This window comes from Branchiostoma belcheri, unplaced genomic scaffold (assembly GCF_001625305.1).
Source record: "Branchiostoma belcheri isolate BF01 breed outbred unplaced genomic scaffold, Haploidv18h27 scaffold9, whole genome shotgun sequence".
Classification (NCBI taxonomy): Eukaryota; Metazoa; Chordata; class Leptocardii; order Amphioxiformes; family Branchiostomatidae; genus Branchiostoma; species Branchiostoma belcheri.
The window spans coordinates 2,898,959-2,916,624 of NW_017804575.1; the positions used below are offsets into that span (position 1 = coordinate 2,898,959).

At 37.2% G+C, this 17,666-nt stretch overlaps 1 protein-coding gene across 5 annotated transcripts in view; it reads left to right on the forward strand.

Annotated features, from left to right (window-relative positions):
- Positions 1 to 11,623, forward strand: part of LOC109487836 (carbonic anhydrase-related protein 10-like) — a 181,495-nt gene extending 169,872 nt beyond the window's left edge. For all 5 annotated transcript variants that reach the window (XM_019791925.1, XM_019791926.1, XM_019791924.1 and 2 more), the window contains 3 exons: positions 9,192 to 9,329; positions 9,737 to 9,779; positions 10,339 to 11,623. In XM_019791925.1, the coding sequence (XP_019647484.1) occupies positions 9,192 to 9,329; positions 9,737 to 9,779; positions 10,339 to 10,370 (213 nt within the window). In that variant the 3' untranslated portion in view covers positions 10,371 to 11,623. The remainder of the gene's footprint in view (positions 1 to 9,191; positions 9,330 to 9,736; positions 9,780 to 10,338) is intronic.
- The last annotated feature ends 6,043 nt before the right edge of the window (positions 11,624 to 17,666 follow it).

The window sequence follows — 17,666 nt, forward strand, 5'->3', positions numbered from 1 at the left end:
AGAAAACCATTCTCCCCACAAGAAAAGACTTCTTGAACTTACATCTAACTCTTCTTATGGCAAGAAAACCATTCTGTACACAAGAAAAGATTTCTTGAACTAAGAGCTAACTGTCCTTGTAGCAAGAAAACCATTCTGTACACAAGAAATACAATGTATATATATAGTGCTACCTAAATATAAAACAGACAATAATGTATAGCAACTAAATGTTATTTTGAAAAGCATTTGGACAGTATTTTAGAGATGTTTATTATCACATTGATTTTTGTACAATGTATCTAATTAAAACATAAAATCAGTCCATCAACATTCTTGGAATGGAAACAGTTTAACAGTAACTTTCAAAATATTATACGATGTAACTAACAAGCCATTATGATTTCAGAATACAGATCGTATCACATATTCAGAAGCATATTCAGCAAAAACTGCAGTTTTCGCATTATAGAATTGGCAAAGTCAGTGACACCCTTTGGACACCTGAAAACAACAGGAAAGACCTGTGTTAGTTTGCATGCGAGCACTGAAGGCAACAAGTCAAAAGAGGATGCTAAAATACTATTTTTATTCCTTGGAGTAAACAATTTAAAATCATATCATAAAGCACTGAAATAAACTTTACTATACAATACACTAGAGATATATGATTTGACTTTGAAATCAACCCCAATGGCGTTGTAACAATATTTGGGCTATGAAGTCTAAAAACAATATCAACAGATCTTATAGGTGGGGAGGGGGGCGCACTTACCTTCAATCTGTTTGGTTTCATGCTTATTTTCTGTTGCAAAGTTGGTTTCATCAGCAAGCTGACCATGATCACCATTGCTTCACATGTACACAAGGTCCTTTTTGATTTGATTTTGACTTCAAATCTGACATGAGTCAGTAATTGACAAAAATAAGTAACCAGCGCGGCTCCCACATCTGACTTATGTTCAAAACCCCCTAACTACATTCTGGGATTTGAATCAACCAATCAGGGGTTTAGAAAAGGTCACATGACAAGAAAAAACTAGAAAAAAGTTCTTACATCATCTTGAACATTACCAGGCAAAATAAGAATCATTTTTCTTAAACTTTCTGGTATTTTCTTAAATGTTGCCAAGAAAAACAAGAATGGCCTTTCTTAAACTTTCTAGGGAATAAAATCAAGAATGTTTAAGAATATAATACTAGCCATATCTTCAGCCTAATCAAAGATTAATTTTATATGAGACTTTCTTTTTTTTTTTCTTATCAGTATTTGTCAAGAAAGATAAGAACTTAATTCTTGTATTTTCTTAAATGTTGAAAAGATAAACAAGAATGATCTTTCTTAAGCTTTCTAGTCAAGAAAAACAAGAAACTTTAAGAAAGAAACACTTAGCAGAGCTTTATTCTAATAATAGATTTAGATAATTAAATTTCTTGCTTTTCCAATCAGTGTTTACCAAAAAGGCAAAAACCAAATTCTTGCATTTTCTTAAACATTGCAAAGAAAAACAATATAGAATGGCCCTTTTCAATCATTCTAGGTAACATGAACAAGAAAGTTTTTGACATACACAAGAAAAAAACTTAAATCTGACCACTTTGATGTCAGGTAAGAAAGAAATCTTCCATGGAGATTAGATAAGGAAATTTAAGTAAGTCTGAGGGAATTTTAAGATTAAAAGAATTTTAATCTTGTAATTATATATAACTTAGAATCTTCCCTAGAAATATTGTCTTTACTAAAGAAATTTCAAGATTAAAAGAATTCTAATCTTGTAAGTTAGAATCCCCTCTAGAAATATTTCTTCACCGAAGGAAAATCAAGATTTAAAGAAGCCTATGTTAGAAAAATTATCTCCACTCAAGAAAAATGAGAAAATTGTTCTTGGCGCAAGAATGTAGGTATACAGAAAATTTCTTTTTTTCTTATTTTTTTCTTATTATTCTCCCCCAAAGAAAAATATTCTTCCCATGAGAAAATAAGAAAAACAAGAAAAAGCATTTTTGGTAGTGCAGGGATACCTGAAAAGCAGATCAATGGATCTGAGGTATTCCCTGGTGAAATAAATAAACTTGAAACTTGAAACACATTCAAGTGGTGTAGTCAGTCTTCTTAAAATTGACATGGGGGAGGGGGAGGGTAACAAAGGAAAGACCAGAGATTTGCAGGAGAAAGTTGATTTTTTTTTAAATTTTCAACTTGCAGCAATCTGTTATAAAATCTAAGCATGCAAGTTTGAAACTATATATATCTATATAAATAGAACGAGAAAGGACTATGACTACTGGAAGAGATGAAGAATTTTTGAGTCACTCCTCAACTAAAATTGATGGTCCACACATAAATGAGACAAGATTAACAAAACTTTCTGAGCCAATATTTCCAGTTTCCAGTTTACAGCCGAACTTCCAGCATTTCTGTGATGGATTCTGCAGACTTTTGTATATATACATATATATATTAATTATATATTAATAATTGTTATTGATCAATGTATTGATTTTTCCTGGCCTAGTCATCATGCTCCCACCATATAAATGCTGATGGGTGCTTGCGTTTGCCATTTGATTAGTGGAACATCAATTAGGCCACACCAATTTAATTTCTTGGTTAACGGATTTTTCTAGAAAAATAATGGAGCGGGCGGGCGGAAAAAAAGTAAAAATAAAAACAGGCCTAGGCATCCTATTATGGCCCAAAATGGTACGATAGGAGCCATGAAGTCAACACACCAGGCTGGTTCAAAATTTAAACAATGAATGTTGAACTTTTAATGATACCATTGCATTGAAAGATGGAATAACTGTAACAACAAGGATGAAAAGGACTGTTTTCAACTGTTCAGGGCAAAATATGAGTATTTTGCAGTTGATTCTGAATTTTTATTTTTATTTGCAAATCAGAAAAAAATGAAGCGGGCGAATCCGTTAACCAAGAGATTAAATTGGTGTGGCCTTAGCAAGGCTTCATAGGGCAAGACTTGGGTGCGGTTGAAGACAGTTCCCTTTCAATGGCCCAACTCCCTCTGTGTGCCCCAATGACTACCTATACTCTGGAGTCATAAAAAGACACGAGGACAGTATTGTATAAAACTGGATTCAATCAAGATTTACCAATACTGCAGCTATACCAAACTGGAGAGGCAGTGCTTAATGACCTCCCAGGGGGGAGATTTTGGCTGTAGTTTTGGCCCCTGGCCTAAATAGGATGATGATTACAACCAGTGAATAGATGAGGAGAATTGGACCAAACTCCCGAGTCCTTTGAATGTTGAGAAAATGAATGGGACAAAAGTGGAAGCACCAGAAATAGTTGTGAAGTCTGTAGAATCCATCATAGAAATGCTGGGAGTTCGGCTGTAAACTGGCCATGGGAACTTCACATATTGAGTCAGATGGATCAGTAACCAAAAAATGTACAGCTCTTGTGAGATGAAAAGAACATTTTGATAGTCTTGTCTCATTTAACTTACTGTAGACCATCAATTTTAGTTGAGGAGTAACTAAAAATACTTTTCAAAATCTTTTCCAGTAGTCATAGTCTTCTGCTACTAATTTGAGAATAAACTCTAATTTGAGTATATTTCTTATGCAGCATACTGTATAAATGCCCCTTAGTATGTGTTGTAGGTTTTTGCTGTTAGATTGTACTGAACTGGTGTAGGTATGCGGCATGGTAGCATCTGGCTATATTACACCTAGCCTTTGTACATCTATATTGTAACTCTAAGCATATTGTGTAAAGCTATCTATAGTGATGCCTCTGCTGTACATGGGGAGTTCTACTCTACAATGTCCTAGGAAAAACAAGTCTTTGAACACCTTAATCCTTGACTTCTAATGCAAGAAAAAGTCAGAACATTGAGTTGGATTGGACCCTTTGTTATGTCCTTGGTGCTGATATTGGTGTTGCTGTAAATTCCCACCAAAACATGAGAGAAATGCGTTGATTTTTAAGGCAAAATGTTGTGTAAATGCTGTTATGGCAGTCTTTACAATATGTAACAGTTAACATGTTGTCCTTAAAGGCACACAAAGGAATTTCAGGGCAGTAAAACTGTTTTTTCAAAGTCAACCTTCTGGTGGTTTTTTAGCGAAGTAATTTAAATCACCCCACCACATAGCGTACTGATATCTGTGAGGCAAAAATGTGATGCCACTGATGTGGGAAAACAGTTGCTTGTTTGGTATTGCAGCTGCTCCTATAGCAATTAATTGGTAGTACCCAAAAATAAAGGGACTACTCAAGTAGCTTTGTTTTTCAAACGCGTCACATATAACATGGTGCCAAGAATGTGCTAAGAAATAACTGTTACGGTAAATCTCAATATCAGACAGATTTCCTCATTCAGAATGTTTTTGTTTTGCCCCCCCCCCCACCCCGAAATTGCGCTGGATGCCTTTAGGCCACACCAATTTAATTTCTTTTCTGATTTGCAAATAAAAATAAAAAATTCAGAATCAACTGCAAAATGCTCATATTTTGCCCTGAACAGTTGAAAACAGTCCTAGTTGTTACAGTTATTCCATCTTTAAATGCAGTGCTATCATTAAAAGTTCAAAATTCATTGTTTAAATTTTGAACCAGCCTGGTGTGTTGACGTCATGGCTCCTATCGTACCATTTTGGGCCATAATAGGATGCCTAGGCCTGCTTTTATTTTTACTTTTTTCGCCCGCCCGCTCCATTATTTTTCTAGAAAAATCCGTTAACCAAGAAATTAAATTGGTGTGGCCTTAAGACAGATTGTCAGCGCATCACACCTTTAACAAAGGCTCTGAGAGCTGTTGGGTGGACCTGTCGATCCTTGTAAATTATTCAGTCCTCATGACTTATTCAGACTTCCGTCCTGATGGCCGGCTCCCCTGACTCATATTTAAGTCCAGAGTGATGAATGCCTGACCAATAGATCTTTGAAGATGGGAACTGTGCCTTTGTGATAACATGTGCAAAGTAACTTGTATCTATTGTAGGGGATGGCCTCGGGTACTGTCCACAAGGACTTTCCATGGATAAATCAAAGGTTAGGAAGTCAACCTGGGATAAACTTTGGCCATCAGCCCATTCAAAGTTTGGTCGGCAGAACTTTCTAAGATAGAAACTTGTGCTTGTGGTTCTTAAAAGCCACTTAAAAGCTAGTAACAATTGCCAGTGAGATTGTCAGCCCATCCAGTGTTTGTTTTTAGAATTAAAAACTTGCTTAGGTAGCTGTGAATTGAAACTAATGTGCTTGTGGGACACTTTAAATCCAAGTTTGAAAATTAGTACCAAAAACCAGAGAGGTTTCCAGCATATGAGCAATGTCAAAGTATGAGAATAGAGTGTAAAGTGCAGACTCTAGTTTTAGGAACAACCTGTCTTAGTACCGTAACAAGTCTACTCAAGAAAATCCTGTCTGGCTAATCCTGTCTAGACATTAAGCCAAGAAAGCTCTCTGGCTGTCTTCTGAAATGGATGAAAAGCCAGGTTTGACCCACTTGCACTGGATTCATGTTCTTCCAACAACCCAATTTCCCAAGACAACACACCCAACTCCCTTCAACTGTCTAAACATGGTCTTAACTGGGTCCTAAGTATGATAATCCTCAGCTCACAAGAGCATTAGGACTTGAGCACTAAATTGTTTGCTATTGAACAATATTAAGACATGGGTGTCCAAGAGATTTGGCTCACTACATCTTCTTGTAATAAATGATAGCCTACAAGTGATCTCTAAAGCTGCCATGTCAAACCCCATTGCTTTGAAAATCACTTCGGTTTGATAGAACCATGGATAAGAACGGCCGCGTTTCAAAGCGATGTTCTTATTCAGGAGTTGAGGATGATTGCCCTGAGCCACACTGTGGAGGCAAGCCGTGTTTAATTACTACTGAACCTTTGCTTGACGGATGGGCGATGTTCAGTTTGTGCCAGAAGTGTCTCTGTGCGCTGTAATCCATGGCCTCGCGAGGCGAAAGAACTGCCGTTGTGAGGATACAGACTCACCTGCCCCAACAACCTATTTGTGTGCTAATGGTCTCGATCAATAACCAATAACAATACTCGTTTTCAGAAAATCACTGTGTAGGCACTCCCGTGGCCTTGTGTTCTTTTTTCCAATAAGGGATGGGCGCTGCATCCGTGAACAATGCAGGAATCTCCAAATTGGTAGCCCGGGAATCCGATCGGAATATTTCCTATGTCAAGGCTTGTAGGAACATTCCTAAGGGGCGGGGAAGTATCGATCATGATGTAGTTTTTTGTTTGTCAGCTCATCAGAGCATACCGGCAGCATCCTACTACATGTATACATCACTCTCTTTGGCAGAACATTCCAACATTGGAGCTGTATTGAATTTTCAAGACTGAGAGAAGTGCAATGCTTTTAGAAATTTTCTAACGATCATGTAATGACTTACTTTTGTATCTTGGGTATAAATGTACGTCATGTATATGAAAGTGGCAAGGTGGTCTTGTGGCTAGGGTTGTTGACTCAGAATCTGAAGGTTCTGGGTTCGAATCCCTGGCAGACCCCACTGTTGTGCCCTTGGGAAAGGCTGCATGTGACTTCACACCTATATCCAACTCAGGTTAAAGTGAGACTACTACCTAGTACATTTCTACATGTACATGTAGCTATAGCTTCAGTTAGGTATGTCCTCTCCAATGAGACAAAATAAAGATCAAAAAATAGCAAATTCTTTCATACAAAGTTATAAACTTTTCTTGATTGTTAGGTAAATGAAAGAAAACAAGAAGTCAGGTACATTATTTTATTGGAAATACTGTGACTCCCATAACCTTCCTAAGCTCCTCTATCATTTTCTGTTATCGGAGGCACAGTAAAAGTTGAGCTTCAGTTTAACAGGTTTTCCAATGATACCTTTCCGATTTGACTTCATGGAATTTCCTTATGGTTCCCCCATGACTTGTAAAGACTGATCATGATTTTCTATGAGAAACAAATATCAAACTTATCTGGTGTATGTGTGTGTGTGGGGGGGGGAGGTTCCAATTACTGTCTCAAGGGCATTTCAAGGTGAATGTTAGCAGACTTTCAAAGCTTGTACCTCATATGGGAAAACTACATGTAAATTACTATACAGGGTACAATGTAGTAAACAGTTTTTGTTCATCTCCTCAGAGGAAAGTAACGATTGAAAAACAAAATTTCTTAATTACGAAATCATTCTATATCATATTTTAAATGTTAAGAGATTTAGCTCCAATGTAAGCAGTATAATTTCATGATTTGAAATTTAAAAAATGTAATTGGGAACTAGCTAGTACTTTGTATACAAGAAAACATCCCGTTTTAGAAAATGAAGAATGAAGTTTTTATTCTATGAGCATAATCCAAAAGTACAAAAAAGTATGACTGTGTTATTTTCAATTGAATAAGAATAAAATATGAGGGTTATGAGTGATAAGTAAATGAAGCAATATAATAAAAATACAGAACAATAAAAGAAGTTGCCATTACTTGGATGATAATGTGTGGATATGATCTAAATATAACCTTAGAGTTGCTGCCAGTTTGTGTTATATCAGGTCAGTGCGAGGAAGTATAATTGCCCAGGTGCAGCGATGTTGGCAGAAGGTTTGATCCACTCGCCTCAGAGACGTGCACCTTCTTTATTTTTGGCCCGCCCTTATTGATTTTTGGCTTGACTTGAGTCACATCTCTGGAAAGGTTCCCAGACGATCCAAAGGACAATCATCACATTCTTAAGCCAAGTGGTAACCTATTGCTGTTTCTGGCAAAGAAAAGAATGGGGATCATAGCATTAATGATAAGGTACTACCATGCACTAGATGAGTTTTATCAGCAAAAATTTAAGTGCGGGATGGAAGTCTTGTTTGGGCAACACTGGTTTAGGATTAGTTTGTATGTATGTCTCATTTTGAGCAGTGAAGATTGAAAGTGGGTGGGTGGGGATTGGGTTTCAGTTGATGGACAGGGTTGTGACTTGGCATACCCTAGTAAGTAACGTCATACAACGTATATTAGGTAATACTCCATTCTACAATGTATGAGATGTAATTTAATCGGGTATTTCCCCTCGATCATACAATACAGTTCCAATGCATTCACAAAAACCAAAACACTTCCTATAATCTCTGATTTCTTGTTTCAATAATTATTGATCTCACATTGCTTTAACCTGCGAGCTTTATGATTCTTACGAGAAAGAAGAGAGCCACTCAACCACACTCTGATATTTGGGATTTCGAAGCAAATTGACTGAGCAGGAAATAATTTTTGCTGATGTGCTAATATTGGAAATTCAGGTGTGGGTATTCATGGTCCCTTATGATACAGGAGAACCCACACAGTACCGGTTAACAACCCTTCATCTTTGGCTTGCAGGCCACTTGGGTTTGAAGCTGGATTAGCTCAACAATCACATGAAAGCCCTGTAATCGATGTGACCTCTCCTTGCAAAATCGATCATGGCTTCTTTGATAGAACTGTGGCAGACAACAGATGAAGGGGTTAACACTTACATGTAGAAGCAGAGGAGTCAAACAAAACTTTGCAATGCCTACAGGTTTTCTTCGACACAACCAAACTTGCCTTACCTTGCTTACATTTTGGAGTCTTGATCAGACATCCTCCTCAGATCTTCTAACTGAAGTTCTGCTTCTCACTGCTCTGTGTAGCCGATATAGGTGGCGCTTTTGCAGCAAGAACACAATCTCAAACACTGACTGAGTTTGTACCCCCCTCATCAACCCCAGACTTCACCACTGGGGTCGACTTCGTAAGGCAAGTTTGGTTGTGTAAACGAAAATCCCTGATGATATCCTATACTCTACCAACTATTTGGTTCTCAAGGCATGAAATCCTTTTGTTTCTGCATACCTGCACTGTAGTCAGATGTGAGCCGTAGCAATGAGGATGATTGTCAGATGAGCTAGGTTTTTGGCGATGTCTCAGGGAGGAGCCTAATGGTACAGTATTGTTTTGCAGTTTGCAAGAATTCTAGGAATTGTACAGGATTTTGTTCACAGGCATGGAATTTCTGTGACCCCGTGGCTCGTTCACTATACACTCGGGACGAGTGCACTGTATCTGTCTAGACTTAACAGGTACCAAGGCTTCCTCAAAATCATGAAGTCATGGCAGTGCCATGCAAACAATGAACCCTAACAGCAACCACCGTCGCCATGGCAATGTATGTCTGCATTGCCAGTCTTCACAGTTAACACTTTAGCTTTTTTGTCCACAGATGACCCAACTGCGTAATTTATGGCAGAACACAATGGGGCAGAAAGAGACTCCCCTGGCAGACAACTTCAGGCCCACCAGTAACCTGAACTCCAGGACTATCCGAACCAACATCAACTTCACCACCAAGGACAAAATGGTAAGTCAGGCCCATTCATGTTGTGTGGTTGCATGTATGTAATATGTAACATCTGTGTCCATGACCATAATCCATAATATGACCACCTTGAGAAAAAGTGTGCTTAAAGATATTTTTACGGCAACATACCCTAGGTATGTACATTTGAGGTGTGCTGGAGTGCATACCAAAAGTATGTTGCAGTTTCTTAAAGCACACTACTCAAGGTCGCGATATTATGGACCCTGGTGATATTATGGACATGGATGTTATGTATGTGCACATTTTTTTCTATGAAGCAAGTTTAAACTGTAATTTCCAACACTATAGCAACTTGGTTTGGAACTGCAGGTCTGGAGCATTTTTGTCCTGAGTCTACTTCCTCTATCTGAACATGATGTAACACAGTCTTCATCTTTTCATTTCAGGGAAAACCCTGTCCAACGATGAAGAGCAAAAAGGCATACCAAAGTGAGTAAATAAATCACCTTACAGGGTTGAAAATACTTTTTGGGCAACCGAAAGCAAATGTCTGAGGTTACACTTTCAATCAGTCTGACATAATTTTCATCAGCACGTCGGCAGAACGTACTGCACCAGCGCGAAACCGTACATAGCATTTCGGCAGAATGTCTCATATAAGGTTGTATTCGCTCATATAAGGTTAGCATTTTGACAGTAGTTTCCAAATGTTGTGTCTAAAAGAATATCCTCTGCAACAGGCAAAATTCTGATGCAACGTTGACCAAAAATCCAACGAAAAACGCGAAAATACGGGGTTTTGCGTAGGCACAGTACGTTCTGCCGACGTGCTATTTTCATCTGGATTCATTGTCATAGTATATTACTGTTCTACCTACAGTATGATATATTGAAGACATATTTGTTAAAATTTCTTATTGATAACGTTTAACTGCTTAACAGTTTAAAGCTACAATGAAATTATATACATGCATATGTAGCTGTATGACAATGGTATAATAATATTATATGTATAATATATTTTACACTTCCATCTTGCTGATTTCAGCGAACAGTTGGCTGGTGAAACCTACATCGTGAAGGTAGCTGACTGATGTCATCCCAACACCAACTGTCTACATTTGAAATGCAATCCCATGATCCTCGTGTACAGAACAACCCCCCCCCCCCCATCCCTGAGTGTGACCTACCCATAGAATGAGACAAAATTACTCCTAGATCTAATATACATTGTTTCTACTTATGGAAGGTACATGCAAAGTCAATAAGGAAAATTGTATTTCAAAAATTTCCTTTTTAGCGATTAGATTCTTAAATCTTCAATGTTAATGCAATATTACCTAATATCAAAAGTCAAAAATTAATATGAACTTTTGTTATGGATATTAAATATGCCAATTTTTTTCTTTTATAGAGACAGGCTTCAGATTCCTTACATTATCAGCTAGTTTGGTATTATCTGTTGATGTCTTTTGATTTTTCATACACAATTTTATGTATTAAATTCTAATTGGTGTGAGATTGTTTGAGAATTAGGCCCTTGTGACACATTCAGAACCTTCCACCAAACACCAGCCGACTAAGATTGGCTGAACTTCAGGAGTAGTATGACCATGCCTACCTTTCTAATATATGAATCAAATCGAATTAGAGCTAAATTTAAGGCAAATTTGAATGCCAAGCATGGCTAGCGTTTGGGAGGCCATATTTGAGAATGTGTGACAGGTGCTTTAGACAATGAAATTGCTGTGTATAGTCATCTTTTTTGGAGTGTCTATCTCCATCTGTACTCTGGTACTGAATTCTAACGTTGGTGTGTATACTCAGAAAATGTGTGTAGAGAGTACATAATATTAGTGTATGTTTCGAATCTCGACAAATAGCAAAATGTATATTTTTTCCATATATAGCAAACTTTGTGCTTAGGGTGTACTCAAAGAACGGAAAGGCAAGATGGCAAGTGACACATTACACTACAAAATGTATATGATAAATAATGTTTCCCTACAAAATGCAGGAAAGAAATCTGGCTGAAAGTTTCCATTCTCTCAATAAGGACAGGTTTTAATGTAGTTATGTTGCTTACAATGTAATTCTGATTGGTAAAGGTGGCTATCTCAATAAAAGAAGGAGAAAAATATGACTGTTATCTGCAGTAAATGGCATTTTTTATGACTATGCACAAGAAGATTGCATAATTTTCTACATATTAAAAAACTCAGACACTGTAAGTCAGTGCTGTACTGGTTATATGAGGGCCTGCATGGGGGAGTAGTGATTACGAATTACGCAAAATTTTCGCCGCCGATTACGAATTATATTAAAGTCTCAGAGCTGATTACGACTTTACAATTTGTGGCTAATGTCCTATTACGAATTACGTTGATTTTTGCAGAGGCTGCCTACGAATTACGAAGTCTAAAAAGGCCTGATTACGCCTTACGTAAAAGGGCATGCCGGCTCTCTTATATGTAGACTGGTCCCTACCCGATCTTCAGGTGTGTTCTAACAGGTGCTAATATATATAACTGTAAACCTTTCCTTTTGAAGCATAGTTGATACAATCACCATCACAGGCATTACACCAGATCCCTAGTGTTCTGGTCTTGTCACCAACGACTCTGTCAGTAAGTTACATTTCCTGAAAATACTATCAGATCATTCTTAACTTTTTTGTGTCACAAAGTCAGGCTAAACAATTGTACATTGCTAGGTCTATTTCAACTTTATCGTCCAAAAGTTTTCAGGTCCTGATTTAAATCACTATGATTATGAAGAAATTGTTAGTCTAAGAATATATTGTTTTTCAGAGACTTAAGCACTAACTGTAAGTTGTTTATATTTCCCCCCTTAAAAACTGTGTCAAGAAGATGTTTATTTGAATTGTGACTCTCAGACCATGGCTGAAAGGTCATAGTTATAATTGTTTTATTGCAAATTCATGCCCGAGGGCTAATTGCAGGAACAGAAGAAACATATGGTATAAAAACAATATAGTCCATAGCTGTTGTTCGTAGTTGTGATGATAAGCATAACATTGCAGTTACGGCTGATGGCATAAAAACATTATCCATTTTGAAGCAATTCCCTTTGCATCTCTACATTATACATGTACTTCTGATAACATTGTCACGTCACAAGTTATCTGGCAAAGAATCAAATGTGAATACGATTCTCACAATTTATGGATGTTGGAACGTGTGCTGTAATATACCAACCACTGAATGCATAAAATGTTCAATTGTACCATTTGTGTCATTGTTATATAGACAGTTGTGATTCTACTTGGCTTCAAGCACTTTCTTGACAAAAGCTACACAGCACCCAAGCATTAGACAGATAAAAGCACAATATCATCACTTCTCAGTTTCCCTAATGAATGTGTATAAAAATCACTGACGCCCCCGCAAAGAAACTCAAACATGATTGTCACAAAGGAAAGCCAAACTGTTCAGAACACAAATCAACTCTTTGGATATAGTGTACTCACAGTAGAGTCATGATAAACAGATTACGAGTGCTATCAGGAAAGTGCTTGAACTCCTCAATTTTTTGCTACCAGAGAGTTCATTCTGCGAGACTGCTTGTCGCTTAAGTGTATTCCTCTGATACAGTCAGAATGCCTTTCAACTATGTTTGCAAAGTTTTAATCTAGTATCTTTCGCTTCAGTATATGTGGGTTGTGTGGTATGTGGTATGATAGAAAGAAAGTTGAGATGTAGTCTTTCATAAAAATGGAAACTCATGAAAATGGAAGGCAAAATAACTTTTCTACTCTACTCAATGTCACACTAGAAACCTCATAGTCTGTAGATGTTTGGATGTCCCAGAATAGAGTTATCAATAAGAGGTAGTAAAAAAAATGTAAGAATAATGTAATAAAAGTCTAAATTTCAACTTTTGACCAAATGATGCAAATGCAAATCTCATGTATACATAACAGACATTTCACCATTATCTCTGTGTAAAGTATGGCATGTGGATAGGATATTGAAAAAAAGCCTCCAGTTTGGTATGTTGGCTGCTTGAAGACTGGAAAGTGTGTATTATATTAAATACTAAAAAAAAAGATTGTGTTACAAAGAATAATTAGCAGACAGAGCTCTTGTACTATGCTTTTTTGATCTGTACCCAGTGCCTCATGTACATACACAATATACCTAGTGGCAAGACTTAGTAATACTATATGTACATCATTGAACTGTGTTTCAATCTACTTTGAAGTTGAAAAGGCTGTATGTTGGAGAATGTAAGCTATTAGCTGCTGTTTCAACATAAAAAAAAATGTGCCCGGCTGCAATTTTCTGTTCCTGATGTGCTTTTGTACACAAGCATCTATTAAAAAGGCAGACTTTTTTTGCAGAATTTTTGTGTGTTTTTATGTCTTGGTATCCTGTAAATGTTCGTTCAGGACCTAGAAGTTCAAAAGATTGGTCTATCATAATGGTTGCGGAGACATCCAAACTTTACAACAATGTAAGAACACCACAAACTTCCTCAAACAATCAAGAATATTGAACATGGTATCACAGTGACATCTATCAACTACTGTTGGTACTGCAACACTTTATACACCAAGTGTAACCCAGCACCAACATGTAAAGGATCCCATTATTATTAGTATAGACCAGTCATCTAGCGAAATAGTAGAAGTTACTGTAAACAATGACAACAACATACATGTAGCAAACATGTTTTTTTTTTACTCCTGGGTAAAGATTATTTTTTTTACTTGAGAATTTCACCGTGTTTCACATTTCATATCGGAGTCGCAACGGTTGCATTAACAGTTAATGGGATAAAATTACACATCTCAAAACACTTCATGGAAGTCTCTGATTTGTTGAAAATCAATTATTTCTATATCTTTACATGTCCTAGTAGTACATGTAATCACTATGTGAATGTGTTTGAGTGACAATTAACAGAGCAGACCATATGCGAAGATTAGCATTCAAAAGTCATTGTTTAAATATTAGCCCAGCCTTTTGTGTTGACTTCATGGCTCCTATTATAGCATTTTGGGCTATAATAGGATGCCTAGACCTGTTTTTATCTTGCCCTGTCGCTTCATATGTTTTCTAAAAAAATCCTAGAACCAGCAAATTAAATTGGTGTGGCCTTATTCTACCACGGGAATAAAGTCCCCGCGAAAGTAAATAAATTTACAGTTAATAGGAAAATTGGGCAAGAGTGTTATGTTTCATACTGTGGCCACATAACAGCTTATTCTTGAAAACGTTTATTTGTGAAGATAGAAAATACGAATTTAAAAGTGCCCTGTAGCTGCATTTTCATCCATTTTTACCTCCATGATAAATAGAGGTATTGTTTTTGGCGTGTCTGTCTGTATGTCTGTGTGTGTGTGTGTGTGTGTGTGTGTATGTGTGTGTGTGTGTGTTTCCGCAACTTTGTGGTCAACATAACTTCAGAACGCCTTTATGGATTGTGATGATATTTGGTATGATGGTAAGTCTTGGAAAGACAAAGGTCAAGGTCAAGTATGGGCCTCCTGGTGGATGACCTTGGTACTGCAGCAGAACTTCCGGTTTTTGTATCTTTTGTCCTGAACAAGCTTTGGTGACTTTTTGGTGACAGATAGCTTATCCTGTCAGGAATACGTGGCGTAAGTTTGGTCCCCCTAGCAGCTTGTTCTGGAACTGCAGGTTAGTTTCTGGTAAAAACTTTCAAAGCCAATAAGTTCAGATTGGAACAACGTATTTTCATCATTTTTGGTGTGTAGGTACTTAAGAGACAGTTGTACATGATTAAATGCAAATTATGCAAATGAGAACTTAATTTGCATAATTAATGAGGAAATTCTATAAGTACAGTGTTTCATATAATGGTACTGCTATACATGTAATCTATTCAATCTGTGGCAGGCGGAACATCAACACATACATGTACCAATTATGCAAATGATGACCTAATTTGCATAATTAATGTGAAAATTCTGTGGGAATTGATGGGAATTTTATACCTCGTAACATGTGTAAGTTACTTAAAGGTTTGCATCGCTATGCATATATTATGTTAATGTGGAGGTTATTTGCATAATTAATGAGGACAAAGCAAGCCCATATTTCATGGAGGTATGAGATCTCGGAACTCTTGTTTTTACCGAGATTGACATCAACGTTAGTATCCTTCGTAATTAGATAATCTAGTCGTCCTTCTTCGACACATATAAGTGCCTGGCACCGAAACGGGTCGTCATTGGTCGTCATAATTAGATTATCAACTTCACATTAATTATGCACAGCCGTTCTGCACGCCTGTGTAGAAACAAGTTTGGTATGGTCTGAGCGTTCAAAATGGCGCTTTCGTACGACGGGAATACTCTGGGCTTATTTTATCACAACTTTCTGGGTACTTTTAGACGTTTTCGTCGGTGGAATGTCTTAGTAAGTGTGCAGCAGAATGTTTGGGCGTTTTCGCTGTGGAATTTGTGCCGTTCTGGTGATGTTTTGAGGAGAAAATGCGGATTTCCTGACCTAGCGAATTTTGGAGAAGACAAAAATGGCGAGACAGTTGGGAAGAGTAGCGTGGTAAGTATGGACTAATGGAGACGACTTCGCTCATTGTTTCAGGTAAACCAGTACATTGTTTGGCTGACATTATTCCTTACAAACTAGTACGAACATGTCAACATATTCCATAAGAAATGAACTATTTCTGTATTAGGTTGCGACCGTTCCTAATTTTACATAGCCTTAGAAAAGTCCAAGTTGCCGCGTTTTCAACAACATTTTCAATGTGTGGTGCGCTTGTAGAGTGTTAAATTTATGTGCATGTCTTTTCAGTCAGTTGGTCAGCGTTTTGAGGTTATATTTGTCGAAAGAAATTCTGCATTGACCAAACAATTTTCTCTCTTTATCTCCTCGTGGTTCAAAACACCTGTTGGAATGTGCCCGTGTACATAATTAGTTATTTTTCCCGCCAAGAATTTGCGTAAACAAGATGGGGGCCTCAAAGCTTCAGGGCGCCGAAATGAATACGATACAAAACGGTTGAAAACTAGTTAAGTCGAGTTGACCATACATTGGAATTCGTTCTTCATTATCATTCGCAATGTATCATTTATAAATTAAAAGCTTGTTCGTTTCCTTTTTAGAGTAATTCAGTAAATAGTAATGACCAAGCCCAAGTATTTCTGGCGCAAACACTACAGATGACTATGCTTAAGGTAGCAATTTCTGTTTTCAAAATATTTTTTGAAAACAGTTTTTTCGTATTCCACATAAAGTTTCAGTTGAAGGGGGTTGATTTATTTTATTGTTGTTTCTATCCCCGTTTTTGTGGTCATATATGTATATAGAGTTTTCGTCGAGGTATGTGTTTGTTTTAAAGATATTTAAGGTGTGTGTGTGTGCATTGCTAGTTTTTAATTTGAGACAAGTGTCCAACTTATAATGTATGTATGGTTAGATGAAGGCTGATGCAGTAGTGAGAACTTCTGTCTGAACCTGACAAGACAGAGTGGACCAGATGATTTGAAGACCGAAGAGGAATATCAGGTGAGAAAAATCCCAATTCTGCATTTTTACCTACCATTTACTTGGTATTATATGAGACAAGTGTTAGGTGCTGCTGACTGATATCGATGCAGTACTGAAGACTCCTGTCTGAACCTAGACAAGACAGATTGGACCAGATGATTTGAAGACCGAAGTAGGAATATCAGGTGAGAAAAGTCCCAATATGGCATTTTACCTACAATTATTTGGTCTTATTTGAGACAAGTGTGTAACTTCTACTGTCTGTATAGTCAGGTGGCTGCTGACTGATGCAGTAGTGGTGAATTCTTCATAAACCTGACAAGAGAAGATCGGACCAGATCAGGTGATTTGAAGACCGACGATGACTCTCAGGTGAGAAAAATCTGAATTCTGCATTCAACCTACTATTTACTTTGTTATTTGAGACAAGTGTGTAACTTCTAATGTCTGTAGTTAGGTGGCTGCTGACTGATGCAGTAGTGAAGACTACTGTCTGAACCTGACAAGAGAAGATTGGACCAGATCGGGTGATTTAGAGACACAAGAGCAAGATGAAAACAACAACATCCACAGGTGAGACAATGCTTTAGAAGATCTCTTTGACTCTAGCACTCTTCCCTTACATCTTACATTTTATAAAAATAACACAATGTAGCAAAACATCTTTCACATTAATTTTGTGTTGCCTTTCTTGAATAAATGTCTGGTATATAAGCACTTGTCTACATTTCTAGGAAGAGGCAAAGTAAAAGGTCACAAGAGTGCATCTTTACCTGGTAGCTAGTTGTCCATTCATACCTGGCATCAATTGTTCTTTTATATAGATATAATTAGGGTCAGCAGTCCTGATGTTCCTGTCCAAACCAGGCCTCAG